The 27,983-nt window shown below is 46.2% G+C and overlaps 1 protein-coding gene across 1 annotated transcript; it reads left to right on the top strand.

Annotated features, from left to right (window-relative positions):
* The first annotated feature begins 1,172 nt into the window (after positions 1-1,172).
* Positions 1,173-27,767, top strand: LOC126995283 (mucin-7-like). Its single transcript, XM_050854772.1, has 3 exons — positions 1,173-1,956; positions 27,456-27,525; positions 27,713-27,767. Exons 1-3 carry the CDS (start codon positions 1,173-1,175, stop codon positions 27,765-27,767), a joined length of 909 nt encoding a protein of 302 aa, XP_050710729.1.
* The last annotated feature ends 216 nt before the right edge of the window (positions 27,768-27,983 follow it).

Here is a 27,983-nt window from a genome sequence, read left to right as displayed (position 1 = left end):
AAGAACCCCACGGGTAATTGAGCAGGTAAGTCGTGTTATTACCCTTTTCAGGGTGTGTACACCGTAGTGTGTCTCTGGCGCGCCGCGGATCTAACCCTTGTTAATAAGTCTCCGCCTTTTAAGCACACGCCTGCCATAATCATATTTCACCCGATGACAATTGGTGCCCGAACAGGGCTCCTTCTGGCTGGTAAGTGTGTGCACGTGGGTGGGTGTTCGTGTTCTAGGACCACAGCTTAGGGTAGCTTAGTGAGACTCATTAGCTAGCAGAGCGTTAACATCTACAACTGGCTAGTTGTGTGTGTTGTCCTTAGGTATAGGCTTTATTTTAGTGCCAGATGTTGTTTCTGTTCATTTTGCCTGTAGTGCCAGAGAGCTAGGGTGTTATTGGACATATTATCTTCCCCCAGTGCTCTCGTGACATCCGCAGATATCGCGCTCCGTGAAGACAGCAGGTGCCCTGTGCTCGCCGGCACCTCGCCTGACGGAGGCTCGGTGAAATGTGCTGTTCCATTACCAGTGGTCGTGCCTGGGCTCTACTTTCTTTGTCTCCTCGTCGCCGTTCCTTGTACTGGACCACCACGTGGATCCAGTGGTCGGCGGCGTGAGGAGGTGCCTACTCTACGAGACGCCAGCGCTACGTCCCCAGGTGTGTGCGTTCTCTGTTTGTTGAGATATTTAGGGCATAAGCTCTAGTATTGCCAATTTAGTTCACCTCTACCTGCAGCTTCTAACTCAGGTTATGTGTAGTGTTCTAGAAAACTCTAGTTTTGCCAGTTTGGTGACCCCTAGCCTGTGTCTTAGTTAGCTCAGGTCTGTGTAGGGTGCAGCTGCCTAGTAAGGCTTAGTTAGGGCCAATTAATTCCTCCAGCTTGTGTGCTAGTGAGTTCAGTTTTTGTGTGCTCTAGATATTTTTAGATTATGGATTCTCAGTTCACCTTATTTTGCCAGAGTTAGTGCAGGGCAAGCCAGGCAAGATGACTGTTACTCGTGATCATTTTACCGAGTATTGGTTTCAGCTGGGTGAACGCCTTGATCTGACGGGGCAAGACCTCGTCGAGTGGGTTCGCGAGAAGCTGCTTCGTGACGCCCACTTCCAAGAGTTGGAGAGGAAGGACCGCGAGGCTGAGTTCGCCCACGAGCGCTTGATACAGGAGTAAGACAGGAGGGCCATGCAGAGGTCCAAGTGGCTCTATCACCTCTCCCTCGCATGTCTCACCTGCCCCGGGCTGGACTCCAGCCACCTGGACACGCAGGTAACCAAGCCCCAGCCCTTCCCTGAGCCTGTCAGCACTGTGCCGTGTGACCCTGCTCGGCAGGCAGCATCTGTGGAAGACCACCGCCAAGGAGAGTGCCCGCAGGAAGAGGCTTTGCCTCTCTCCCCAGCGCTCCTGACAGTGCAGGAATGCATGGTGGTCCCACTAGACGACGCAGGCGCGCAGCCGCCTTGCGTTCCGAGTATTGCTGCCGGCGCCGGAGCAAGGGAAAAGGGGGATCTCGAGCCCTCTGCGCTGCTGACGGTGCCACAGGAAGTTCGGCTGGAGCTGGAGGTCATTGATGTGGGGCAGCTGGCCACCGTCTCGCCCTCGACCGCCTCGGTTCCCACGGCCTCGTGCGAGAAGCCCCCTGACATCGACGTCAAGGTTTCGCTGGCTAGCGCCTCAGCACCTCCTGACGCGGGGCAGCTGCCTCCTGCCTCTCCCTTGCTCGCCTCGGTTCCCACGGCCTCGCACAAGAAGCCTCCTGACATCGACGTCAAGGCTTCGCTGGGTAGCGCCTCAGCACCTGACGCGAGGCAGCTGCCTACCTCCTCTCCTTCGTCCGCCTCGGCTCTCATGGCCTCGCGCAAGAAGCCTCCTGACATCGACGTCAAGGCTTCCCTGGGTAGCGCCGCATCACCTCCCAGAAGAAAAGACTCCCGCACCGCCAAGCTGTCTCGCCTTCGCCTCGGTTTAGGTGAGCATGACGGTTCAGTTTTGTTTGAGAGTTCCGAGCGACGACGCCGCAGGAGGAGGCGTGTCACTCGAGGGCTTAGAGGCCGCGCCCTTATTAGGCGCCTTCGTCTGAAAGCCCGCCCTCCTCAGCCAGATTTTCAATTGTATAGGTCGTCGTCGTAATTTTGTGAAACATGTACAGACACTTCACTACACAGTGCCACACCACACTACACCCCACCACACTCAATATGGACATATGTCCCCAGCCGTGCCTCGTGCCTCTCTGCAGCTTCAGGAGTTTTCTCCATGCTTGTCAGTCAAGGGCTGGAGTTTTTTCACTCATCAAGCTGAAAGAAGCCACCCGATGACGTTCACCTTGTGGTATGATGTAACTAGGTTTAGCTAGGTTAGTCCAAATTTTATTTGTACGTTGCGATTAGCACTCATGATAAAATTTCATTTGCATGTGCGAATGTCACGATTTACATCCGTGACAAGTTTTTTTATGTTTATTTTACATAGGTAGGATGAGAGGTAGGTTTTACCGCTCTTGTGTCAGTCACCATGACCTTGCGTGGTACGGGTCTTTGCCTAGGCAACCTGGGCGAGGTGCCAGTGTGTGCGTTCTTTTTGCGGGTCGCCCGCTGTGTTTACCTGCTGCTTCGTGCCCTTCCATGAGTCACCACTTCACTATGCTGCAGAGCACACTAGTGTCTGCATTATTGCAGCATGTTACGCCTCTACTTGATGAAAAAGTTTGTGGCCATTCTTTGTCTTGTCTGTGCTGAGTCCCAAGCTCGTGTGTGCTCGTCGCGCTCCCTTGGCCGCCCACGTCCTGCGTTGCGAGCTCGCGATATTTTACATAGATTTACATAGAAAATCAGACCACACAGACCCCATGGTTCAGACTAGGTGGTCGGTCCTTAAACCTAAGTAATTCTATATTAATCAGAAGGCTCCGAAACGACGCATTTCAACTCTAGTTGATATCAAGTTGATGGAAGTGACGGTCGAGCTCTTTTTTTGAAGGAGTCAATCGTGTTACATTGGACCACTGACGGTGGGACCTTATTCCATTCTCGCACTACAACGTTAGTGAAGAAAAATTTGGTGCAGTCTGAGTTTACTTGTCTACATTTGAGTTTTACAACATTGTTCCTCGTGCGCAAAGTATCATCGATTATAAACAATGTTGATCTGTCTACATTCGTGAAACCATTAAATATTTTAAAACATTCGATCAGTTTTCCTCGGAGGCGACGTTTCTCATGAGAGAACATGTTAAGGGTGGAAAGCCTTTCTTCGTAAGATTTGTTGCGCAAGGAAGGGATCATTTTTGTTGCCCGACTCTGAACACCTTCTAATTTAACAATGTCCTTTGCATGGTGGGGAGACCAAAACTGTACCGCATATTCCAAGTGACTAAAATATTGTAGAGTGGAAGTATTACATCTTTATTCTTGAATAAAAAGTTTCTTTTAATGAAGCCCAACATTCTGTTCGCTTTATTTGCTGCATCGATGCATTACTGTGGGAATTTGAGGTTTGACGTGACTTTGACCCCCAAGTCCTTAACGCATTGAACGCTTGTGAGTTTAACGCCGCGCATTTCGTAATCGAACTTCTTATTCCTTGTTCCAACTTGGAGGACCTGGCACTTGTCTACGTTAAAGGGCATCTCCCATCTATCCGACCAAGCTGAAATTTTGTGCAAATCCTCTTGGAGGCTTTGCCTGTCTTCGTCAGTGTGAACCGAGTTACCAATCTTTGTGTCGTCTGCAAATTTACTAATGCGATTATTAAGTCCGACATCCACATCGTTGATGTAAATAATGCAGAGCACTGAACCAAGAACCGAGCCCTGAGGGACGCCACTAGTGACCTGCGCCCACTCTGAGTTAAATCCGTCAATCACCACTCTTTGTTGTCTGTTGCTCAACCAATTCGCGATCCATTGGTGTACTTCACCGTAAATACCTATTTGCTTTAATTTGTAAAGTAGTATATGATGTGGGACTTTAACAAACGCTTTTTGGAAATCAAGATAGACTACGTCCAGTGAATTGGTTACGTCATAAACCGTGAAGAGGTCGTTATAAAAGGTTAATAGGTTTGATAGGCAGGATCTTTTGTTACGTAAACTGGGTTGTGAGTCCCCAATTAATGAGTGGCTTTCAAGGTAACTCACAATTTTGTCTCTAATTATGCTCTCAAGTAGCTTACCTACAACCGAAGTTAGACTAATGGGCCTGTAATTACCTGGTATTTTTTTGTCTCCTTTCTTGAAAATCGGTGTCACGTTAGCCTTTTTCCAATCCGAAGGGACGATGCCTTGTCGTGTAACGGGCTTGTCGGGGGGCGTTTAAAGGGTGTTGATTAAGACTTCAGCTTCCTTAAGGCGAATTATATTCGTAGCCTTTATGTACAAGAAGCAAAAGAGCTAGAGCGACTGTCGTTGTGTGTCAGTCGGACTCTCGTGAAGGAGTGGCGAGTTACAGGTTGGAAAATAATTGTTACAATTGGTCACGTATGTCAAGGTGACCTCCACGCACCATCGGAGTGCGAAGTATACAAAACTGAGACGGTAAACACTGACGGACGACATTCCTCTAAGGTGGCGTGATCTATCTGTCGTGGGTTTTTCCATTGACAATTGTATGCCTAATTCGTGGTGATATTAAATAATAATAATACATTGATATCCTACTATAACACTGCTCGGTCACCTACCAGTGATCGCGACCTCGCGATATACAAAAATCTAAATAGCAGTCTAGTTACCATGAACATACATAGCGGGAGTTTGTCAAGCAGACTGCCTATGATACAATTACATTAAAACACTGGCTATGTAAGAACAGATGTGGAGTTATAATATAAATAGTGAGAGGGAAACCACAACGTGTATGACATGAAACATAAGAAACCTCTCAAAAGATAAATATAAGGACACATGTATAAGAAGCTATCAACTGGCATAGTTACAGAATGAAACGTTGATCTAGCTCCTAAAAAAAAAAATACAGTAGTGAAACACAGTACAATGTTAAGTATAGGAGCAGCCAGGTTTCTGTCCCCTGACTTGTCTGAGAAAAGGAAAAACTACCTTGCCAGTGGCCTCCCTGCATCCAGTCGCCGTGTCTGCACAACCAAATAATCGTGCAGGACAGAGTTTCTCCTAATAAGGTAGCACATGACGACGAGACTGACGAACATCAGAAACATTGGTACCAAAAATCCAGGGTACAGGTAGGGGAGATGCAAATAATCAGGCAGCGTTTCCTCCAGGGTTTCCGCAAACTCTGTTTTGTTAGCGAAAGACAATGAATTAAGGGAATTAGTCACATACGAGATGCTGGAGAAATGAATGTCATCGAGAGACCGTAGAGGAAACACTCGATGGGAAATATTGGCCGTGAAAAGCAGACGGATCCGGGACGGGTACGTTGTTATGTTAGTGGAGCGGATATAGCATGCTTCCGCTATGGCATAGTGACCAGTAACCCGTTGATAAGTGGTACCCTCCGGGCAGATGACCGAAACATAGAATGACTGAGGGAAATAAAAATAATGCAGACCCTGAAGGTTCTTATGGAAAACAGGCGTTGGTGTTAGCTGCTTGTAGGGGCACAGGGAAAGAGCGTCAGACGCGTTCACGCGGGTGAGGGTGATCTCGCATACCCCTCCCCGAACTGGAAGGCAAAGAGAGACGCAGAGCAATAGAATCGCCCGAAGACCGTCTCCTTGCAATACTGCAAGAGTGAGTAGCTACCCGTTGAATACAGAGCGAAATCCTTCGCGATTAGAACAAGAGACGGGGACGTGTCCAGGGCTAACACACTGTCCTTTGCTGAAAAAGGGAACGGGACAATTTCGTGTGCCTCAAACACGTCCGCCGTCTGAAATGGAACATGAATGATTATGGCATCAGGGGTGAGGCTGGACTCAATCAAGGGGTAAAAATATTGACTCATGTCCGGGGTGAATAAGGGTGTTAGGCTATAATTTTGATACCCGATCTGGACAGTCGTTCTCAAATCGTGTAGAGGGAACAAGGCAGGTGTGACTCTACCGTGCGCTGCATCAACCATGTTGCTAATAACCTGCTGATTTGCCGTTGCGACGGAGTTAATGACGTTTTCCAATACATGCAAGGCCTGATCTAGGAGGAGAAACTGATTCACCTGGTCGATCTGTTTGACAACTATGTTGATAACCTCTACCATCTTATTTGTCTGCTCTAGCAGTTCCTCAATGTTAGTATGCAATTGCGCAAGTTTTCTACAATTGGCGTTGATCACCCTGCGATTTCGAGCAGCAAAGGAAAGTACATGAGCGGAGTGGTCCCGCAAATCGCGAACGTCCTTGTCGGTAGCCGTACCGAAAAGGAACTTTGAGGCGGACCCAACGATGTTGAGCAACCCCCTCTTTACCCGAGAGTGAACTGAGTGAAAACTATAATCCATGTTTACCTCATCAACTTTTCCCCGTAAGAACAGAATCCTATCCTCCAGAAGTTGAAAAAGAGTCAGAGAGTTGGTACTAGAAGGTGCCTTTGATTCCCTAGTCTTGGTAGCCCGTATGGCGTCTGCTATGCCGATTAGTTTTTCTGAGACTATCCTGATTGTGTCCGTGGTGTTGGTCAAGGAAGTATATGGATATATTACGAGGAGCACATCTTCTATGAGGAAGACCTCTCCTATGTGTGCCGTGAGGGCACCAGGCTTCAGGTGGATGGGTGTTGTTGCAAGCAGGGAGCCGAGGGACAACAAGATGGTCAGAAAACGCAACATCATAATCTGAAAGTGGTGGGAATGAAGTATTTAAACCCGTGGTCTCAAGTTATAGCTATGGGTGTTGGGAATATCTTGTTGAACATTTGACTCTGAGGGGGAAGTACCAATATCAAGGTCCAAAGGTGAGGGAATTACTTTCAGACGATCACTGTGAACTTCTAGACTGACTCCACTATTCGACTCGAGAACCTCGAACCGATTTCCCCTGACATTCCGAACAACTCGGTAAGGACCCACAAATTTAGCCCCCAGTTTCGAACTCCTTTCCGCTTGCTTAATCATGACTGTGTCACCCTCTTTGAAATTCACCGGGACGGCCTGTTTGTGTTGTTTTGACATCATTTCAACCTTCGTAGCTTTTAACGTACACCTAACTTCTGAGTGTATCTTGGAAAACATATGCATCAGCTGTTGTGCGTACCTATCAATGTTGTAGAGAGGTTGTTGTGGGGTTGTTAGGAAGTCGTACGGAAGACGTTTCTCCACCCCATATAAGATGTAGTAGGGAGACTTCCCCGTAGAGTCGTTTACCGACGTATTTATGGAAGCGGCTATATGCGATAGCCAATCCTCCCAGTTATCGTGGAGATCGTTCACGATAGGCCTGAGGACCTGTAAGATTTTCCTATTAGCCCTCTCCGCCAACCCATTAGCAGCTGGGTGGTAAGCTGTGATGAAGGATTGCGTGATGTTAAACTGAGCGCATATTTCGCTCAATACTGAGTTCCTAAACTCGGTGCCATTGTCACTCAAAAGAATTCGAGGAGACGAATGTGGACACAACACGTGAGTTACGAGGGCATGGGCCACGCGTGTGGCTGTCTTGTCCTTGAGAGGCGCTAGAACTAGAAACCTAGAGAACTGGTCGACGCACACCAATAAGTAGCGCGAACCATGTTGGCTCTGGGGGAGCTGTAATAAGTCTATATTAACAACATCCCATGGCGCCTCTGGTACTGGGTATTGCAACATAGGTGCTGGCCCTTTGGCGGACCCCTTGTGCTTAGCACAAACGACGCAATGTGCGACATGTTTTTCTACATCAACCCGTAATGTGGGCCAGTAGAATTTTCGTCTGGTGACAGATAGCGTCTTGTCTCTTCCTGGGTGACCCGCAATGGGTGTGTTATGGACCAGTTTAAGCGTCACGGGGACGTATATGTCTGGGATGACCAGTTGGTCTATAGGTACCGGTTTGGTAGGCCATGACCTACAAAGGAGGTTGTCCTCTGATAGGAAGAATTGTGAAAAGGGAACTGGCAATGCAGGAAGGTTTGATTCGTCTCCCGACTCGAGGGCGTAAATTAACCTCTTCCACACAGGGTGGTCTCGCTGAGCAGTGTGTAGCTCAGGTGAAGTGAAGTTGTGGATGACCTCTGGGGTGGTAATCGCGCCTATCGGAATATTCCGAGACAAGGCATCTGCGACCACATTTGTTTTCCCGGTGATGTAATTTATCTCCGGATTGTATGCTTGGAATGTTAAGAACCATCTTGCCAGACGACCGTGTAGGTTGTTTCCCTTGAAAAGATCAGTTATGGCCGCGTGGTCCGTATACACCACAATTTTGTACCCCATCACTATGTCACGAAAATGCTTCAGAGCCCACACATTGGCAAGAGCCTCTAGGTGGGTAACAGAATAGTTCTTTTCCGGAGCTGTAAGTATTCGACTGACGAACGCTATCACATGCTTTTTGCCGGACTTATCTGTTTGCATCAGCGCGGCTCCTACTCCACTAGCCGAAGCGTCGTTACAAAGCTGAAAGGGGTCCTTGAAATCCGGAAAGACAAGGACCGGAGCCTGTGTAATCGCTTTCTTTAAATCCTCAAAACTCGTTTGTTGAGCTGGGAGCCACTGAAATGGTACGTCTTTCTTTAAAAGATGGGTTAGGGGACTCGCGCGTGCTGCGAAGTCCTTAATGAAAGGCCTGTAATAACCTGCGACACCCAAGAAAGACCGTACCTTGTCCGCAGATGTTGGCTGAGGGAACTCGGGCGGCGGTGGCAGATAAGACGACTTGGGTGTGTAACCTCTTGAGAAGACGCCTTGCAAGAAACGGTAGTGGGAACAGCTTGCAGTCACCGGGAGATGGCCGCGGGTACCCTTGCTGACTGTTTGCCGGAAGAGGTTTGGGCCGATGCTCCCGGCAGCGGCGGTGTTGCCGCCAGCTGTGGAGCGAGGGGCATGTGGGGTGTCCCAAGGTCAGCGGGGCGTGCCTCCTCGTTGCTGGTGTGAATACTTCTGCCGTATCGTGGAGTGGCTTGCAGGGTTCGTAGCAGTGCTGGCTTGAAGCGGGGGAGCGGCTTGTAGATTGTGGCCCTCGCTTTCGGCTGCGTAGGCTTGTGGGTGTGCTCGGGGCTTGTAGGCTTGACGCCTGAAGAGTTGCCTGAAGCTGGTGTGCTCGAGGCTTGTAGGCTGGACGCCTGTAGAGTTGCTGCTGGTGTGCTCGAGGCTTGGAGGCTGTATAGCCTGTAGGCTTGTAGGCTGGACGCCTGTAGAGTTGCTTGTAGCCGGTGTGCTCGAGGCTTGTAGGCTGGACGCCTGTAGAGTTGCTGCTGGTGTGCTCGAGGCTTGGAGGCTGTAGAGCCTGTAGGCTTGTAGCTGGCGCCTTGGGAGATGCTTGTAGCTGGCGCCTTGTGAGTTGCACGTAGCTGGCGGACGGCAGGTGCGTTGCCGCGGACGGCAGGTGCGTTGACTCCTTCTTCCCTTGTACGCCTGTCCCCGGAGTTTGTTGGTGAGTTCTCGTGGCTTGGAGGAGAACGAGGTAGCGAAGGCACAGGCGCGGGGTGACCGCTGCCACCAAATGTAACGGGCTTGTCGGGGGGCGTTTAAAGGGTGTTGATTAAGACTTCAGCTTCCTTAAGGCGAATTATATTCGTAGCCTTTATGCACAAGAAGCGACGGAGCGAGAGCGACTGTCGTTGTGTGTCAGTCGGACTCTCGTGAAGGAGTGGCGAGTTACAGGTTGGAAAATAATTGTTACAATTGGTCACGTATGTCAAGGTGACCTCCACGCACCATCGGAGTGCGAAGTATACAAAACTGAGACGGTAAACACTGACGGACGACATTCCTCTAAGGTGGCGTGATCTATCTGTCGTGGGTTTTTCCATTGACAATTGTATGCCTAATTCGTGGTGATATTAAATAATAATAATACATTGATATCCTACTATAACAGTCGCAAGAACATATTGAATACGGTTGTGAGGGAGGAGACTATTTCGCTCTTTGTTTCTTTGAGCAGGGTAGGATATGCTTTGTCAGGTCCAGGACTTTTATTTGTTTTAAGTGATTGGAGGGCTTTAAGGACTTCATCGGCTGTTATTTCAAAGTTATGCAATGCATGCTCGGGATTTACATTAGTACTGTTGTTGGTGGTAGTGGTGGGAGGACTGTTAGTATTAAACACCGAGGAAAATTAATTGTTTAATAGGTTTGCAACGTGTTGGCTGTCAGTCACTAGTGCACCGTCGCTGTTTGTTAAGGGTCCAATTCCACTTCTGATCGCCTTTTTCTTGTTTATGTAACTGAAGAAGGATTTCGGATTATTTTTTACAGTTGGCCGCAATTGTTTCTTCATATCTACGCTTTGCCTGACATACTAATCTTTTTACTCGTCGCCTGGCATCATGGTAAAGTCTAATGTTTTCGGGCGTGCTTTGCTCTTTCTTTAGCCTGTAAAACAATTTTCTCTCCTTGGCTGAGTGTTTAATTTCGCTGTTAAACCAAGGTGGGCTTTTATTACTGTTACTTCGCTTCTCACACAAAGGGACGAATGTGTTCTGCTGAGTGAGTAAATGATTTTTAAAGCTTAGCCAGGCGTCCTCTACATTACCGTCATCTGATAGTTGCATTTATATTACTTTTCGTCGGATTTCTACGAAGTTAGCTCTTTTGAAATCGGGCACCTTAACTTTATTTTCAGTCACAGATGTTTGAGCTCTAATGTCGACACGGACTAATTTATGATCGCAAGAACCGAGGTGTTCTCCTACAGTGACATCACAGACTAGGTTATCTTGGGTCGTTATAACAAGGTCTAGTACGTTATTTGCTTTTCCTTCCCTTCGTAGTCTATCTGCTGTAGCTCGCTACGCGATATTTGCTGTGCCATGCACTTGCAAGTTAGCTACGCGGCTGGGAAGTGTTAACTATATCTCTCAATGGCACTGTTGGTCAGCAGTGCGCCATTTTATTTCCCGCGCCAGCAGTGTCTTGCACCGCGGCCTGGGTCGTCGGGTTGTCGTGTAGCTCGCCGCCCGGGGGCTCTCTCTTATCCCCCTAACCACCGACCGGTGAGATCATGGGGACTCCGTGCTCTCGCTCTTCCACAGCCTCTTTGTGACCACGCGGTTTCCTCCTGCTGGAGTGTGGGGATCCCGGGCTCCGCCAGTTCGGGACACAGCCCACACCTTCCATTGTTGTTTTTCTTCCTTCTTCGTTTGCTGGCTCTGCTACTGGGTTTGCTTCCCTTGTGTTTTTTGTTATGTTTTCATAATGTACGTTTAGAGGTCGAATCATGATTCCACTTTAGTCACTGACGTAGTTATTGCCGTGTTTATTCCGTTCTTAATAATTATTTCTGTAGTGCTATGTTCCCTGCTGCCTGCCTATTGCTGTTGGCCCGGTGGAGCTGTCCCCTGCCATCGCACCAGGTATGTTATTTCTTTCATGACCTCTGCAGGAGTCGTAGCTGGCAGATTGGTGCTGATGCTGGTGCTGGCCCTGATTCTGGCGCAGAGGAATAAAGGAAGACAGAACAAAAACAAAACAGAGCTAAGTGATTAAAAACATAGCTGTATGAATGGGAAAAGATGGATGGTATGAGTAAGAAGGGAGGAACGGAAGAAAGATACAAAAAGAGGAAGAGCAATTCGCCGCCTTATATCTCGGTTCTCATCGCTCATGTCCAGAGACGAGACTTGAAAAGGAAGAAAAAAGAATGAGGTGGCGTCGAGAATCTGGTGACTACGTGAAGGGGGGAGGGAGACAGGCGAAGATGGAGGCAGGCAAGGAGAGAGGCGGGCAAAGAGGAATGCCAGCAAGGAAGGAAAGCGTTGGATGAAAATTTTATTGGCTCACGGCTCCTTCTCGAGGTGGAATCGGCTGCAGCAACACGGCGAAGCGCGTAAAGATGCTTAGGGATTCAGCCAAGTGAAGAGCCAACGATGGAAGTGCTGGAGGAGGAGGAGGAGGAGGAGGAGGAGGAGGAGAGATATGATGATGGATGGTGGAAGGCTGCGAGGTACATGAAACCGCTGCTACATAATACAGCGGAGAGAGAGAGAGAGAGAGAGAGAGAGAGAGAGAGAGAGAGAGAGAGAGAGAGAGAGAGAGAGAGAGAGAGAGAGAGAGAGAGAGAGAGAGAGAGAGAGAGAGAGAGAGAGAGAGGGGGTGGGGGTGAAGGAAGTGAGTGAGTGTAATCACTTATATTTTTTTTCCTCGCACAGGAATGCGTTTGAAATTACACGAGAACGTTGGAAAACGGGAATCATAATAAATCTTTGTCAGTTCGTTTTCATCTCTGTTCTTCTTTCTTTTCTTTAGTGATCGTGTAAAGTTACAAAACGAGAAGAAGAAGATAAAGAAGAAAAAGAAGAAGCAAAAGAAGAAACAGAAGAGAAGAGGAGGAGAATGTAGAGATGCTTTTTAATTGGGGAAGCAGGTGAATTTTATGAACGCAAAGAATGGACGAATACGACGAAATGGGGAGTCATGAAACAGGAAAAATGAGATGTAAAGAATGTTGAAGAAAAAAAAAATCAGAGAGTTTAAGGGAGAAAGTAAAAGGGAAAAGGGAAGGGGAATGAGGGGAAGGGAGGGCGAATGCGTGCGTGAGAGGGGAGGTCATGCTACTTTGGAGGCGCAAAGGAGCTACTGCATGGAAGGAAGTCGGAAGAAAATGGGTGTGGCACCATAAACTAATGTTTTGATGTCCTTGTCTCCTGTGCCGTCTATGTATTTTTATTGTCTGCTTTCTTGTCTCTCGTCGCGCTCCTTGTTGCCGTGTTGCGTCTCCATTGTTTATCTCTTGTTACTCGTTTATCTCCCACTGTCTGTCCTCGTCTTGCTACAGTTCTCTTCTACATATTGTCCCACATTTACACCAATACTCCTATGTCATTCACACTACACTACATCTTCACAAACACGTATACACTCAACACCTCTTTTATGTGTCTTGTCCATGTCAATGACCTGTGCGATTTTTGTCAATAAAGTAACCCTTTATTCTCTCTCTCTCTCTCTCTCTCTCTCTCTCTCTCTCTCTCTCTCTCTAGCCTTTTTCCTCTACTTTTGTGGTGTGCTTTGAGGCGTTCTGTGCTTGAGAGCTTGCTGCTGTGCTGGAGGACTACACAATCAGGAGGACTACCACTACCTGCATACTACAGACCGCTGAGTGTTCTGATCTAGTATTTACCTAGTTAGATAGTGATCCACAATTAGTTCTAGGCCACGTGTTAATGTACATTCCTTTGTATGACCATTCATACCAACACTTCACTCGTCCATCCTCTCAACCACCAACTTCAACTCCCCCATCTATCACACAAGCCAACGAGCCAGCCAGTCCGTCAGACGTGTTATGCAGTAAACTACTAACATTCTCTCTCTCTCTCTCTCTCTCTCTCTCTCTCTCTCTCTCTCTCTCTCTCTCTCTCTCTCTCTCACACACACACACACACAATAATTCCTTTACCCCCACAACCACGGAATGCTTCAGTGTGGATACGAAAATTAAGCGAAGATTCATTGCGTTTCCGAAAATAGCGTAATAACGAATAACAATGGAACTAACGGTCGTGTGTTCCCGGTGTGTGAAAATATTGTGTGTACTGACGGGCTCCTGCCCATCCCAGGAGAGAGAGAGAGAGAGAGAGAGAGAGAGAGAGAGAGAGAGAGAGAGAGAGAGAGAGAGAGAGAGAGAGAGAGAGAGAGAGAGAGAGAGAGAGAGAGAGAGAGAGAGAGACCACGCAGGCACATGCGCGATCGCACACACACACAACACACACACACAAAAAAAAAAACGTATATACAGAAACACGTGAGAAATGCAGTAGCAGTGACACAGAGGACGAAGATCTACTATTATAAACAAGGAGAAAGTTAATCTTAAAATAAATTACACGAAAAGAGCAGGGAACCAACGTATTCAAATCCACAAACCAAACCCTTCTTTAAACGCCTTTCTTCTATTTCTCCACACCTTTTTATCCAACCGAGATATAACGCCAGGAGCACTGGACTAATCCTCCACTCCGGCAGCCAGCCAGCCGGCCAGATAAGTCCATGGCAGGTGCTTCAGATGCTCGCCAATCCGGAACATAAAAGCAATCTCATACTTTTCCTCCTCCATCTTCCTCCTCCTCCTCCTCCTCCTCCTCCTCCACTTGTTTTTTCTCTTGCTTCTGTTGTTGTTTCATGCGACATTTTCCTGAAGCATTATATCAATATCTTCCGGCTTTATCTCCCTCTCCTTTTATCCCTCGATACATTTACTCTAAAACTTTTACAAATGTTTTTTTATCCTCCAAAACATTTCCTCTTCCTCCACAACTACGCTATCCGTTGCCACCACAACCGCCACTTGCTCTTCAATCCAGAATATAGTCGAAGCAGCACGATGGACTACGACCCCCCCCCCCCCCATACCTCACAAGAGAACTCATCCTCTCCTTTCCCTTGCCCCTTCACCTTTTACCGACGAAGATTGTTTATCACCTCAACCGTCGGAGGTCAGAAGGACCGAAAAGATGTTAAGTGGCGTGCTCATCGTAGAAAGTGACATTTTTCGCACAATTGAAAAGATTAAAGTAAGCAAAGCTCCTGGTCCAGACAAAATTACCCCTAGGGTCTTAAAAATCAAACTTCAAATTTCTTAACCGCTCTCCATCATGTTCAATAAATCTTTAACAGCTGGAAAAGTTCCGTCGGATTGGAAACTAGCAAATGTCACACCAGTTTTCAAAAAGGGGGACTAGTCTCATCCAGGAAACTATCGACCAATTAGCCTGACATCAATTGTTTGTAAGTTAATGGAGACTGCCATTCGCAACAATATGGTGAAATTCTTCGAAGAAAATAATATAATAAATAATTCGCAACAAGGCTTCCGTAGTAAACGTTCGTGTTGCCTGGTCAAACTCTTTTGCCTCTGCCTGTCAACATCTACCTTTCCTTCCTGCTGGAAGTATGCCTTCATACAGCCTGTGCCTAAGAAGGGTGACTGTTCCAATCCCTCAAACTACCGTCCTATAGCTTTACTTTCTTGTCTATCTAAAGCTTTTGAATCAATCCTTAACCGGAAGATTCAAAAGTACCTTTCCACTTCTGACCTTCTATCTGATCGCCAGTATGGGTTCGCGAGGGGCGTTCTACTGATGATCTCCTTGCCTTCCTAACTGACTCTTGGTTATCCTCTCTTAGCCGTTTCGGTGAAACCTTTGCTATTGAGCTGGACATATCAAAAGCTTTTGATAGGGTCTGGCACAAATCTTTGCTTTCCAAACTACCCTCCTACGGTTTCTATCCTTCTCTCTGTACCTTTATTTCCAGTTTCCTTTCTGACCGTTCTATTTCTGATGTGGTAGACGGTCACTGTTCTTCCCCTAAACCTATTTCCAGTGGTGTCCCACAGGGTTCTGTCCTATCTCCCATTCTCTTTCTGTTGTTCATTGATGATCTTCTTTCCAAAACGAACTGTCCTATCCATTCTTACGCCGATGACTCCACTCTGCATTACTCAACTTCTTTTAATAGAAGACCCACCATATAGGAACTTAACGATTCAAGGCTGGAAGCAACATAACTCTTAGCCTCAGACCTTACCATTATTTCTGATAGGGGCAAGAGGAACCTGGTGTCCTTCAACGCCTCAAAAACACAGTTTCTCCACCTATCTACTCGACGCAATCTTCCAAACAACTATCTACTATTCTTTGACAACACTCAGCTATCACCTTCCTCAACACTAAACATTCTCGGTCTATCATTAACTCGAAATCTCAACTGGAAACTTCATATCTCATCTCTTACTAAATCATCTTCCTTGAGGCTGGGCGTTCTGTACCGTCTTCGCCAGTTCTTCTCTCCCACACAGTTGTTATCCATTTACAGTGGCCTTGTCCGCCCTCGTATGGGGTATGCATCTCATGTGTGTGTGTGTGGGGGGGGGGGGGGCACTCACACAGCTCTCCTTGACGGAGTGGAGTCAAAGGATCTTCATCTCATCAGCTCTCCCCCTCATACTGATAGTCTTCTACCTCTCAAATGCCGCCACCATGTTGCCTCTCTTTCCATCTTTTATCGATATTTTCATGCTGACTGCTCTTCTGAACTTGCTAACTGCATGCCTCCCCTCCTCCCGCGGCCCCGCTACACACGGCTTTCTACTCATGCTCATCCCTATACTGTCCAAACCCCTTATGCAAGAGTCAACCAGCATCTTCACTCCTTCATCCCTCACGCTGGTAAACTCTGGGACAATCTTCCTTCATCTGTATTTCCTCCTGCCTAAGACTTGAACTCTTTCAAGAGGAGGGTATCAGGACACCTCTCCTCCCGAAATTAACCTCTCGTTTTGGACACTCCTTTGACCTCTGTTCGGGAGCAGTGAGTAGCGGGCTTTTTTTATTTTTTTATTTTTTTTTTTATTTACGCCCTTGAACTGTCTCCTTAGCTGTAAAAAAATAAAAAAAATAAACTAACTTACTTGATTTTTTTCATTATATTTTTGAGGTGTTCGATGAAAGCAGATCAGTAAATATCATATATCTGGATTTTCAAAAGGCATTTGATAAGGACCCCCACCAACAATCGCTCAGTAAACTATTAGCGCACAGTATCTCGAGTAACATTCACAATTGGCTCTCTGAGCGGTAACAGAGAGTAGTTCTAAACGGTGTTACATCTAACTGGCTCGATGTCAGAAGCGGCGTACCTCAAGGATCAGTGCTTGGCCCCATGCTCTTCTTAATTTATGTTAATGATATCGATGATGGGCTCACTTGCAAAGTATAAAAATTTGCTGATGACATAAAAATTGCTAGTAAAGTAACTGCGACACTCGACGAAGAAGCTTTACAATCAGATCTAGATCGACTTGCACGTTGGGCCAATCAATGGCAAATTAAATTTAACGTTGACAAATGTAAAGTGTTGCACATTGGAAAAAATAACAATCGCGTTCGGTACGTAATGAATGGCCAACAACTTTCTGCAGTAAGTAAAGAAAAGGATTTTGGAATCACTATATCAGGCGATTTAAAGCCCGGTCAGCATTGTTCAGAGGTTGTTAAAACTGCAAACATATTGGTTGGCTTCATCGGACGAGTCTTTAATAGTAAATCGGAAAAAAATAATATTAAAACTGTATAATTCGTTGGTTCGACCCCATCTAGAGTACTGTGTACAGTTTTGGTCTCCCTATTACAGAAAAGACATAGAAAAGTTGGAACGGGTTCAACGAAGAGTAACAAAGATGATTCCTAGGTTGAGAAATTTATCATATGAACAAAGGCTGAAAGAAGTAAATTTATGCAGCCTATCAAAACGAAGAATGCGAGGCGATCTAATAAAAGTGTTTAAAATGTTTAAGGAATTCAGTGATATTAATGCGGAAGATTACTTTACAATTGATCGATCAAATAGAACAAGAAGAAATCACAATTTGAAGATAAGTGGTAAAAGATTATCGTCGCACGAAGCTATACACTTCTTCTTCAATCGAGTTGTTAATGTGTGGAACTCTCTATCCTGTGATGTCGTTGATAGTACAACCGTTACGGCCTTCAAGAATAGATTAGACAAGTATTTGGAATCCAACCAGCAACTAAGATATTACTCATTGTCGTAATAACGTTAAGTTCTTTCGAATACTGGTGTCCTTGTCCGCTTTTATCGCCCGGTTAGTGGTAGCAGTAATGGTAGTTCTTTCCTCTTTCCTACATAATTTCCATGCAGTTTTTCCATGCTGATGCATGATTATTTTCCCTTTCCTGCCAGCTTTGGCTGGAGGGATGGGATGGGGTGGGGTGGGGAGGAGCCTTCTCCTTTGCTTTCCTTCATCTTCCACCTTTGATTAGATAGTTAGTGTAGCTTGTCACAAACAGCCTTCCTAGACATTTTGGGGCCCGGGGGGCTCATTCCCATTTGGGGCCCCTCTTATGGGGTGAGAGGCGAGCACAATGAGCCAAAGCAGCTGCGGGGTTTAGTGGGGTGCTGTTAGCCCCCACCCCCCCACCCCGGGAAATTTTTTAGAATATGAGCAATTGTAGAATCATTTTAAAGGCACTTGTAAATGCAAATTTCAGACATTTTATTTCTTAAAACTAGGTGCACACTGAATAATTGAAGATCCACTTAATCCAGTTAAGCATAATGATAAATGGTAAAAATGAGGATAACAGTAATGTACTCTGACGACTGGAGTGGTCGTGTCCATTTCGGCCCGGGTACAGCTTCCTGGCCCATTTTCTTCTATACCGTCTACATACATTTAAGGCAGACTTAGCTATATATTATTCTTTATTCATAATTCTCTCCCTCTTCCACACATGACACTGACACCTCAGTAATCAATTGCCTTAGATCGGCCCCCGGGCCCTGCCCTTACTCCAATCAACGTTACCCACCCTCCTAGGTCTATAATGGTCTCCATGATTGGAAGGGGGCCCCTGAAGAGCCCTATTTCTTTGACATAACATTTTTGTTACATTTTTGTTTACAAAATTGAAAATTGGGGCCCTTTAGTGAGACCCAAATTTGTCTTTCGGGTCCAAATATAAATGGGGCCCTTGACCATTTTGGGGCCACTGAATTTACCTTGTCCTCCTGCCATAGCAGCAATGGTTAAATTTCGCATTTTGGGGCCCCCCTCACTTTGGGGCCCGGGGGGCGATTTCAAACAGCCCCCCCCTCGCCCCCCCCCCTCAGGAACGCCACTGGCCTCGTAAGGACCAGAAGTTCTGCTGTTGTTTGTTCTTCCTTTGTGTTCTTGTGTTCATCCATTAAGAAGCCCAAGCACTCCCCACTCCTCCCCTCCCTTAAACCCTCAAGACTGTGGGTGGCGTCGAATCTTTACCAATCCCCGCCAATCCTTGCTCCCGTGCGGAGGACAAATGGCCACCATAAAGCACGGTTCTCGGCCCCGACAGCGTGCCAGCTGGTGACCCTCCCCTCGCCAACTGCCGGCTACTCAGGGGGTTAAGACGGCGGGTGAAGGGGGTCAGACGTCACTAGGGTGAGAGGGTGGCAGTGAAAGTCTATGGCACTGCAAGAAGGAAAAGTAGAGGGGAAAAAAAGGTGAGGCTTTGGGTATAAAGAAGCGGGAGAGGAAAGGAATGTAGGGGAATCAATGGGGGTGGGAGAGAGTACGTTAAGAGGTTCCAATATGGCGATGAAGGGTGGTGGTGAGGAGTAGAGGAGGGGGACGGAATGGCAAATCAAGGGATTTTAGAGGGTTTAAGAGAAAGATGACAGGGTGAAAAAGAAGCAAGGTGTGCGAAGGCATGTCAATGGGTATAGGGTGAAGGAGGAGGAGAAAGGAGGTTGGGAAGGGAGAGGGGCCAAGCCATGGGGTTTAGGAATGTGAGGAAGGTAAGAAACACTATGGAGTACAGGGAATGGTAAGTTAAAGGGTAAAAGACACGAACCACTGGTGTCGGTGATAAAACAAAAGGAGAATCACTAGGTTGAGACGATGGAAGAGGGTACAGACAGTGGTGGGAGAGAAGAATACATTGTTTGAGATGGTGGAGGAAGCGGAGGCAGGAAGAATGAAGTAGCGTGGGTAAAGGGAAAGGAAAGGGTGGAGGCCAAATGGGTGAAGGAGAGGGTACGAGGGAAGAAGGAGAGATGAGATATAAGATATGGAATAGGAGAATGAATGAAGGCTGGAGGAAAGAAACGACTGGAAGGGGAAGCTGAAGTTATGATTAGGAGAACAAGGCGGGTAGAGAAGGTGGATCAAGAGGTAATGAAGAGGAATAAAGAGGAATAAACCAGATAACAGATAATAAAAAAGGTGAAGGGGGAGGGGGAGTAAATCATGCGTTAAGTATATATAGGGTGCGGAAAAGGGGGAAATGATAAATGCATATGAGAAAAAGAAAAGGAGAGCTAGGTAATAAAGTTTGGATCTAAAGAGGAAATGAAGGAGAGGTGGAGGAGAGTCTTGGGTTCAAGAAGAAGAGAGGAAGGGAGTCTGAAGAGAGGTGGAGGAGAGGCAGGGAGCGTGAAGAAGCAAGGCGGTAGTATCGTCAGGGTGTGATGGGAGAAGAACCGCCCTATCTGACTGAACTATACCCCACTAGAGGAAGAGGGAGAGGCGGGGATGGGGAAGGGGGGATGATTCGAAGAAGTGGAAAGAAAAGGGGAAAGGATAGCAAAGTAGCAAAGATAAAAGATAAAACGGTAAAAGAAAAGAAAAATTAAAGGAAAGGAGGAGGAAAGAAAGGAAGGTGTAAAGGAAAGAGCAGTAGAAGAGGAAGGAGTTGGAGGAGGAGGATAATTATGGTGTGTTACCTCTCTCGAACGTGACTATACCCTTGAGAAAAAAAAATAAAAACGTGTAAGCAAGAATTACTTAGGTGTGTATGTTATGAACAAAACTGAAGAGGATGCTACGAAACCACACCACTGAGACAAGAAGCAAACAGACGCTGCCGGAGTAACATAAAGACGCATTATCTTACTCGCGTCAAGTCCGCGACAACCTGAGACAGAACAAAACACAGACACAGACAACACTGTTAGAGAGAGGAATATTTCAATAGAGAAGGAACTACAAAAAAAGACCAAGAAAGAAGATGCAGATTTGAAAGGAGTTGAAATTGGAAGAGGAGCATGAAGAGGAAGAGGAGGAGGAGGAGGAGGAGGAGGAGGAGGAGGAGGAGGAGGAGGAGAAGGAAAGATGCCTCCGCGGGGTTTCCGTTCCCTGGTCCCTTCGTAGTCTGGCGGGTGACATGTTGCCGAGATCACGCGGACTCAAGCTGAGTCTCGCTCGACTCAAAAGTGGAAAAAGCTTTCTGCCGTCTGGAGGAACACGGAAAACAAGCGTGTCTAAAGCGAGGGAGGAGGAATGAGGGAAAGGAAAGGAAAAAATTATACTCTAAAAAAAAACTAATTCCGTACCTCCAGATGTAGAAAAACTAATAAAAATAGTCCATGAAAAAGACCCTTTGATATGATTGCTGGATAACATTATCTTTCATTTATACATATTGACCAGTTTCCATATATATGAGAACGACACAAAATATCAACTCGACAAACACAACACAAACAAAGCCAACGAACTTCTCCTCCTCCTCCTTCCTCGTCTAGACACAAACACAACGACATTATTTTTCATTTTCTCTTGGGATATTTTCTTTACTACATAAAAAGGGCCCAAGACCATTTGCCACTCCCCTTCATCTAAAGTTACGACAACAACAACAAGACCTAGTAGAAGCGCCCCAGCAGACAAACAAATACACTCATAGGCAGCGTACTTTGACACAACCATCAAGGAGACACTCACATTGTTACAGAGTCAGGGGGCGCGGGGCCGGTGGAGGGAGCGCCCACCCCCCTCCCATGCAGACGGCAGCATCACTATAAAAAGGCGCAAAACACCAACTTATTACATCCTCTTCCTCGTTCCTTAAATACCACACTAACGCATTACTTCATGAGCCTCCTCCTCCTCCTCCTCCTCCTCCTTCCTTGTCTAGACGAAAACACAGCCACTCTCTTTACTAAAGTACCTCTCCTTTCCCTCCTTCCTTAATTTCTTCCTTAACACTCTCCATCCGGATCCCTATTTCACTCTGCTGTCTCCCTCCCTCCCTATCTGAATCCCATCACCATTTATCCTCCTGTTCTTTCTGCCTTTCATGTTATCCTTCCCTCCATTCCTTTAATACCTCGGTCTCGCTTCAACCGTTCCTCTTCTCACCTTCCTTCCCCCCTAGCAGCTCACTCTATTCTCTCTCCCTATTGTTCAAACTTAGTTTACGTCACTCTCTCAACCCTAAGAATCTCTTTCTATTTCCGCTTTACTTCACAGGCTCTTTTCTCACTCACACCTTGCAAGGCTCTCTCTCACTCCTTCCCTCCGCTACCCCTTGATCCTTCTTTCTCCTCCTCTCCCTCCATCCCCTAAAACGGGCTTACAACGTTTAACATTTGAAATACACGTAACACATGGAGGAGGACAGGTGGACAGGGGAGGAAAGGGAAGAAAACGGGAGAGATGGGGAAGGGAAAAAAAGGGGAAAGTAGCGTAAGAAATGAGGAGGGATGAGAAAGGGAGGAGCAGGGACAGTAAAGAGAAGGGATGGAAAGTAAACGAAAAGGGAAGGGGAGGGGAGAGAGGAAAAAAAAGAGGAGAAAAGGTTAAGAAACGAGAAAGGGAGGGACGGGTAATGGAAATGACGAGAGGAATGTAGGTGGGAAGTGAGACAAAGAAATGGGGAGGGGAGAAAGAAACGAAAATGTAGAAACCAAGCTGATGGAGGTAGCTGAAAGGTAAAAGACAACAGTTGATGTACGGAGTTGAAGGAATGTGACGGGAAGGGGGGTAGAGGAAAGATGGGGGAGGGGAGGGGACATGGGAAGGAGAGGAAAGAAAGGCAAGGCAATTATCGAGTTCTCAAAGGAGGGTACTCGAATGACACACACACACACACACACACACACACACACACACACACACACACACACACACGGACGCACGCACGCACATCCATCGAACATTTTACGAGCGGCATAAAAATGAGAGGAATCGCCCTTGTTACAAAGAATCAACTGGAAGCATTTGTTCGTTCCTCATGGCCCTGTAATTGGCCTTTAAATCCAACAGATGAGGTACGTGAGGAGAGCTAAGTGTAAGCAAAGCCGTGGTTCAATTTTTTGGTTGTTTTTTCCCCGAGTTGTTCCAGAAAAAAAAAAACACCCTTAATGAATGAGGAGTAAACTGTAAGTGTGTGTATGGGGGCGGGGGGCTGTGTGTGTGTGTGTGTGTGTGTGTGTGTGTGTGTGTGTGTGTGTGTGTGTGTGTTTGCTTTCTATATCTGTCAGTGTTTGAGCTGCAGATGGGTTGTATGTGAATATTCCAAACACACACACACACATACACACACACACAGTCTCTTAAATACATCCTCCACCCTCATAACTCGGCCCTGTTTCCCCCGTAAAGACACACAGCATCTTGTCCATTCTCCTTAGCCCCTCTATTCCTTTTCCTACTTTTTTTCCTTTTTCTTTTCGTATCTTACCCTCACTCCTTCCATCCCTCCTTCTCTCCACGCTATTATCAGCTCTCAACAACTCCTTACGGTGCCTCCTCCTCCTCCTCCTCCTCCTCCTCCTCCTCCTCCTCATCTTCTCTTCACCCATTTTCTCTAGCTCTTAGTCCTTCCCTCCTCCATAACTCCCCTACACACCTCTTTCCTTTCAAACTCCTCTTTGGCTACTTTCTTATCTTCCTAAATGCCCTCCTCCCCCTCGTCTTCTTAACTACAGCTCAGGCCTAGAAGGAGGAAAAAAAAGGAAAGTTTCGTTTAGTCGGCGCAACATCTGTGGCCATATGCTGGAGAGAGACAGAAGGGGAAGGAATTATAGGAGAAGGGAACATATCCCAGGAGACGGGACACATCACCCGATTAATACCCGGTACCCATTCACTGCTGGGTGGACAGGGGCGTAGGGTATCGGAAAAGCCGCCCAATTTTGTTTTCGCTCCCCCCAGGAATCGAACTCGGGCTCTCTCGGTAGTGAGCCGAGTGTGCTAACCACTGCACCACGGAGCTCCCCCCTAGGAGGAAAAGCAACCGTAAAGGGAAGGATAAAAATAGGTAGAAACTGATTATAACAGAGTAAATAGAGGAGTAGAAGACGACTAAAGATGGGGATTGGGTGTCATGGGAAGAGAAAACAAAACAGAAGAATGGGAAATGGTATAAAGTCACAAGGGAGGAGATGGAGTAAGGGCAGCGCAACAATATACTGGTACTAAGAGGTTAAGGGAATAGTCTACTGGATGACAGGCCAAATCGAGGGCTCTGAGAAGAAGTTGGAAAGGGGTGATAGCTTGAGGTGACTGCGCAGGGGAGGAACATGTAGGGGAGAACACAATAGGAACTGCGTTTTATGGGAAGGCGTTGATGGGTATGATGAAGAGAGGCGTGGCTGGTGGACTATGTGTGAAGCTAGAAAAGGAGAAGGCCGAAGGAACAAAAAGACTGGTAGCAAAGTGAAGGGTTTAGTGGAGAGGTCTTGAAGGACACAGGGGAAAAAGTGGCGGTTACTTAACAGGGCTTTGGTGAGTGGATGGGTTGTTGAAGTGTACGGGAGCGCTGTCAGGGTGTTGGTGGTGGACGAAGGAACAGAAAGACCTGGTGGGGAAGTTAAGGTATTTGAGGATATGGAGAAATGTGTTGGTTGGGTAATAGTGGCTGGTGGTGGTAGGTACGTGGGTGGCGGGTGCGTGGGAGGTACTGGAGTTGTTAGAGGTGTATGGGAGAGTTGTAAGAGTGCTGGTGGTGGTGCGGGCGGAGGGAGTGGAGATTTTGGGGTGGGCAGAAGGGTTGGGAAGGAGACCCCGGAATGAATGGAAATGATGAAGTAAATAAGGTGCATGAGGAATAATAAAATGTAGAGCTAGGAACAATAAAACAGGCACATGGAGAAAAGGAGAAAGAGAGCAATAGGTGAGAGAAAAAGTGGGACGTGAAATGAAAAATAAATGCACATAAAAGGCAAAGGCAAAAAAATGGGAATGATAAATGACGAAGTGCAAAAATGAGGGGAACGTAGATGACAAAACATAATCAAAGATGAATAGGAGAAACAAGAGACATACAAGTGCGGAAAAGAGGAAAGGCATAGACGAGATAGCATTAAATAGGTGTTAAGGCCAAATACGAGTAGGAATGGAGGAATTTGAAGGGGAGGAAGGGTTAGGGCTACGGAGAAGCCTTGAAAAAGTGGAATGGTAGAGTGAATAAAGATACAATAGGGCATGAGGACAGAGAGGGAGCTAATATACAATGAAGGCTGTAGAACGAGCACAGAGGCAACGATTACAGAAATAAGGAGAGGAAGGAGGAGGAGAAGGAGAGGGGAGGAAAGTAGATGGTGAGAGGAGAGATGGGAAGGAGGGGCGGAGAGGGAAGGAAATGAACGAGCACGGAATGGAGAAGAGAGAAAAGATGAATGAGAAAAAGGAAAAAAAGTTACGTAAAAGTGAGACCTTGCGGTGAGGACGGGAGGATGAGGAAGAGAAGGAAGGCAGAGGATGAGAGATAAGAAAGAGGAGTAAGACAGGCTGTGGGCGAAGAGGGAGGAGAGAGAGGAGAGAAGATGCGAGACGTGGAGACGAAAAAGGAAAAGAAGAAAACGATAGATTGGGATGAGGATAAGAGAGAAAAGAGTGAAGGGAAAGAAAATGAGATTATAAAGAAGCAGTTAAGAGTGAGAGCATGTGATGACGACAGAAGAGGAGGGAAGAAAAGGCAAATGGAGACAGCAAAGGAAGGGGACAGGAGTTTGAGGGAATTAGATAATGAAGGAAAAAAAGTTGAGTTGAAGGAGAGGATGAAAGATTGAAAAGAGGAAAAATACGATAGAGAGAAGGAAAGGGATGATGAGTAAAGGGAAGGGAAAAAAAAAGTCAAATCATAGTACTCAGAAGAGAAGACCAAAATATCAGGACACAGAGAAGACAAAAGAGCAAAAAATTGAGGAGAAAAAAAAAAGAGGGAAACCAATACTGGAAAAAATCTGTTCATGTTTACATAGATCACAAACAAAAGATGCACTGGTTGAGAGAGAGAGAGAGAGAGAGAGAGAGAGAGAGAGAGAGAGAGAGAGAGAGAGAGAGAGAGAGAGAGAGAGAGAGAGAGAGAGAGAGAGAGAGAGAGAGAGAGAGAGAGAGAGAGAGAGAGAGAGAGAGAGAGAGAGAGAGAGAGAGAGAGAGAGAGAGAGAGAGAGAGAGAGAGAGAGAGAGAGTCAGCATTCATGTACAAAACAAAACAAAAATGAACATGAAGGATGATGGGAACATGTGTGAAGTAATGACGGCTAAATCAAACTCCCATCACATACCTCTTTTCCCTTCTTTTCACTCCCCTCTTGTTGTCCCTCCAACCCTAGCAGCCTGCCCTTCACATCAACACACTACCAGCACTCCCACGCACGCGCGAACCCGGCACAGGAGAAACAAACGCTGATAGAAAGGAAGAGCGAGCCAAACAGACAGACAGACAACGAACCTGTCATACATATATACAGACATAGACACCGCGTCAACCATTGAGTTAGCCCGACAGACATAGTCTGGGAGCTAGCAAACATTTAATTCACATCTCGAGTACAAAAGGTTTGAGGTATGGAGTTGTTAGGATGATGGCTGGGGACCAAAAAAATGCAACTCTTAAGTGACACTTTTGGGGACACCACCAGGGGGAGCTGTTAACAAAACCCCCAGATATTGGTTTCAAACACATCTTTGAGTACATTCATCAAACCTGTGCTAAATGACTCTCTGATAGAGTAGGAACCACATGAAATAACTCTTAAGCGGCCGCCATGGGGATAAGTCCATTTCTGAGTGACCAGTAGGGGGCGCCCCTGCAACATTTAAATCACATCTGGAGTACATCCACAAAACCTATTGGAAAATGTTCCTTGGGTCTTACTGCATCTATAACAACTCATCTGAGTTGTCACCTTTGGGGATTAACCCTTTTCTGAGGGGGTCGAATGTGATCATGAAATGACCACGCCCACATATTGATATAAAGCACATATTACGTACATGCTCAAAACAGGTGCTGAACTGTTCTCTAGTGTGTTCTTCATCATTATGTTGACGTCTGAGTTGTCACCTATGGGGATTAACCCATTTCTGATGGTGTCTATGGTGATCATGGAATGACCACGCCCACATCTTGATATAAAGCACATATCACGTATATGCTCAAAACAGGTGCTCAAGTGTTCTCTAGTATGTTCTTTACCAAATTATGTACACTTCTGAGTTGTCACCTATGGGGGTTAATAATTTTCTGACATTATCAATTCAAAGAAAATGTCCCACTGGAAAATTATCATCTCAACCAAGCGCATGCATAGTATGTAAATTCAACTCTGTACCGGGCTTGATATTGAGGTATACAGGGAACTACTTTAGGAAACAACTTTATTGTGTTACAAAATTCGCCATTGCTGAAGCAAAGGAATCAACATTACAAACTATGTACAAAGCAAATGAAATTCATGAGTAAATAATTCTGCAAAAGACCTTCACCCAGAAAACTCCTGCCATCAATTGTGCCTCTTCTATATTTCGTTCTAAATCAAAGCCAAGTAGCATAGTCCATTATGCCAAGAATAATTTCTTGATCATGCCTACAACTTCATAAAAACAAAATCACATCTGTTGCCAACTAATCCCGCTAATTATCCAACCATATTCAAAATAACACTTTTCATGTCAGTGTTTACAATTATTATGTGACATCTGTGGGAACATAATGATAAATGAAAATGACCTTGGACTAACTTCTTTCATCGTCATCAGAGCTTTCGGCGCCTTCTTCATCTGATGATGCGATTTCCATAATAAACACAGGGTCATTCACTCACATGTGCTTTATATCAATATGTGGGCGTGGTCATTCCATGATCACCTTTGACCCCCTCAGAAATGGGTTAATCCCCATAGGTGACAACTCAGACGTCAACATAATGATGAAGAACACACTAGAGAACAGTTCAGCACCTGTTTTGAGCATGTACGTAATATGTGCTTTATATCAATATGTGGGCGTGGTCATTTCATGATCACATTCGACCCCCTCAGAAAAGGGTTAATCCCCAAAGGTGACAACTCAGATGAGTTGTTATAGATGCAGTAAGACCCAAGGAACATTTTCCAATAGGTTTTGTGGATGTACTCCAGATGTGATTTAAATGTTGCAGGGGCGCCCCCTACTGGTCACTCAGAAATGGACTTATCCCCATGGCGGCCGCTTAAGAGTTATTTCATGTGGTTCCTACTCTATCAGAGAGTCATTTAGCACAGGTTTGATGAATGTACTCAAAGATGTGTTTGAAACCAATATCTGGGGGTTTTGTTAACAGCTCCCCCTGGTGGTGTCCCCAAAAGTGTCACTTAAGAGTTGCATTTTTTTGGTCCCCAGCCATCATCCTAACAACTCCATACCTCAAACCTTTTGTACTCGAGATGTGA

Source organism: Eriocheir sinensis, chromosome 7 (assembly GCF_024679095.1).
Source record: "Eriocheir sinensis breed Jianghai 21 chromosome 7, ASM2467909v1, whole genome shotgun sequence".
In the NCBI taxonomy this organism is placed as follows: Eukaryota; Metazoa; Arthropoda; class Malacostraca; order Decapoda; family Varunidae; genus Eriocheir; species Eriocheir sinensis.
Note: the sequence above shows the minus strand (reverse complement) of the source record. Positions and strands in the feature narration are given on the sequence as shown.

Bases quoted from the DNA above. Each gene is read 5' to 3' on its own strand.
- LOC126995283 (XM_050854772.1), top strand. From the start codon at position 1,173: ATGCAGAGGTCCAAGTGGCTCTATCACCTCTCCCTCGCATGTCTCACC. The intron at 1,957-27,455 runs GTGAGCATGACG...TAATCCCCATAG, and splicing joins TCGCCTTCGCCTCGGTTTAG to GTGACAACTCAGACGTCAAC. The intron at 27,526-27,712 runs GTACGTAATATG...TAAATGTTGCAG, and splicing joins TCAGCACCTGTTTTGAGCAT to GGGCGCCCCCTACTGGTCAC.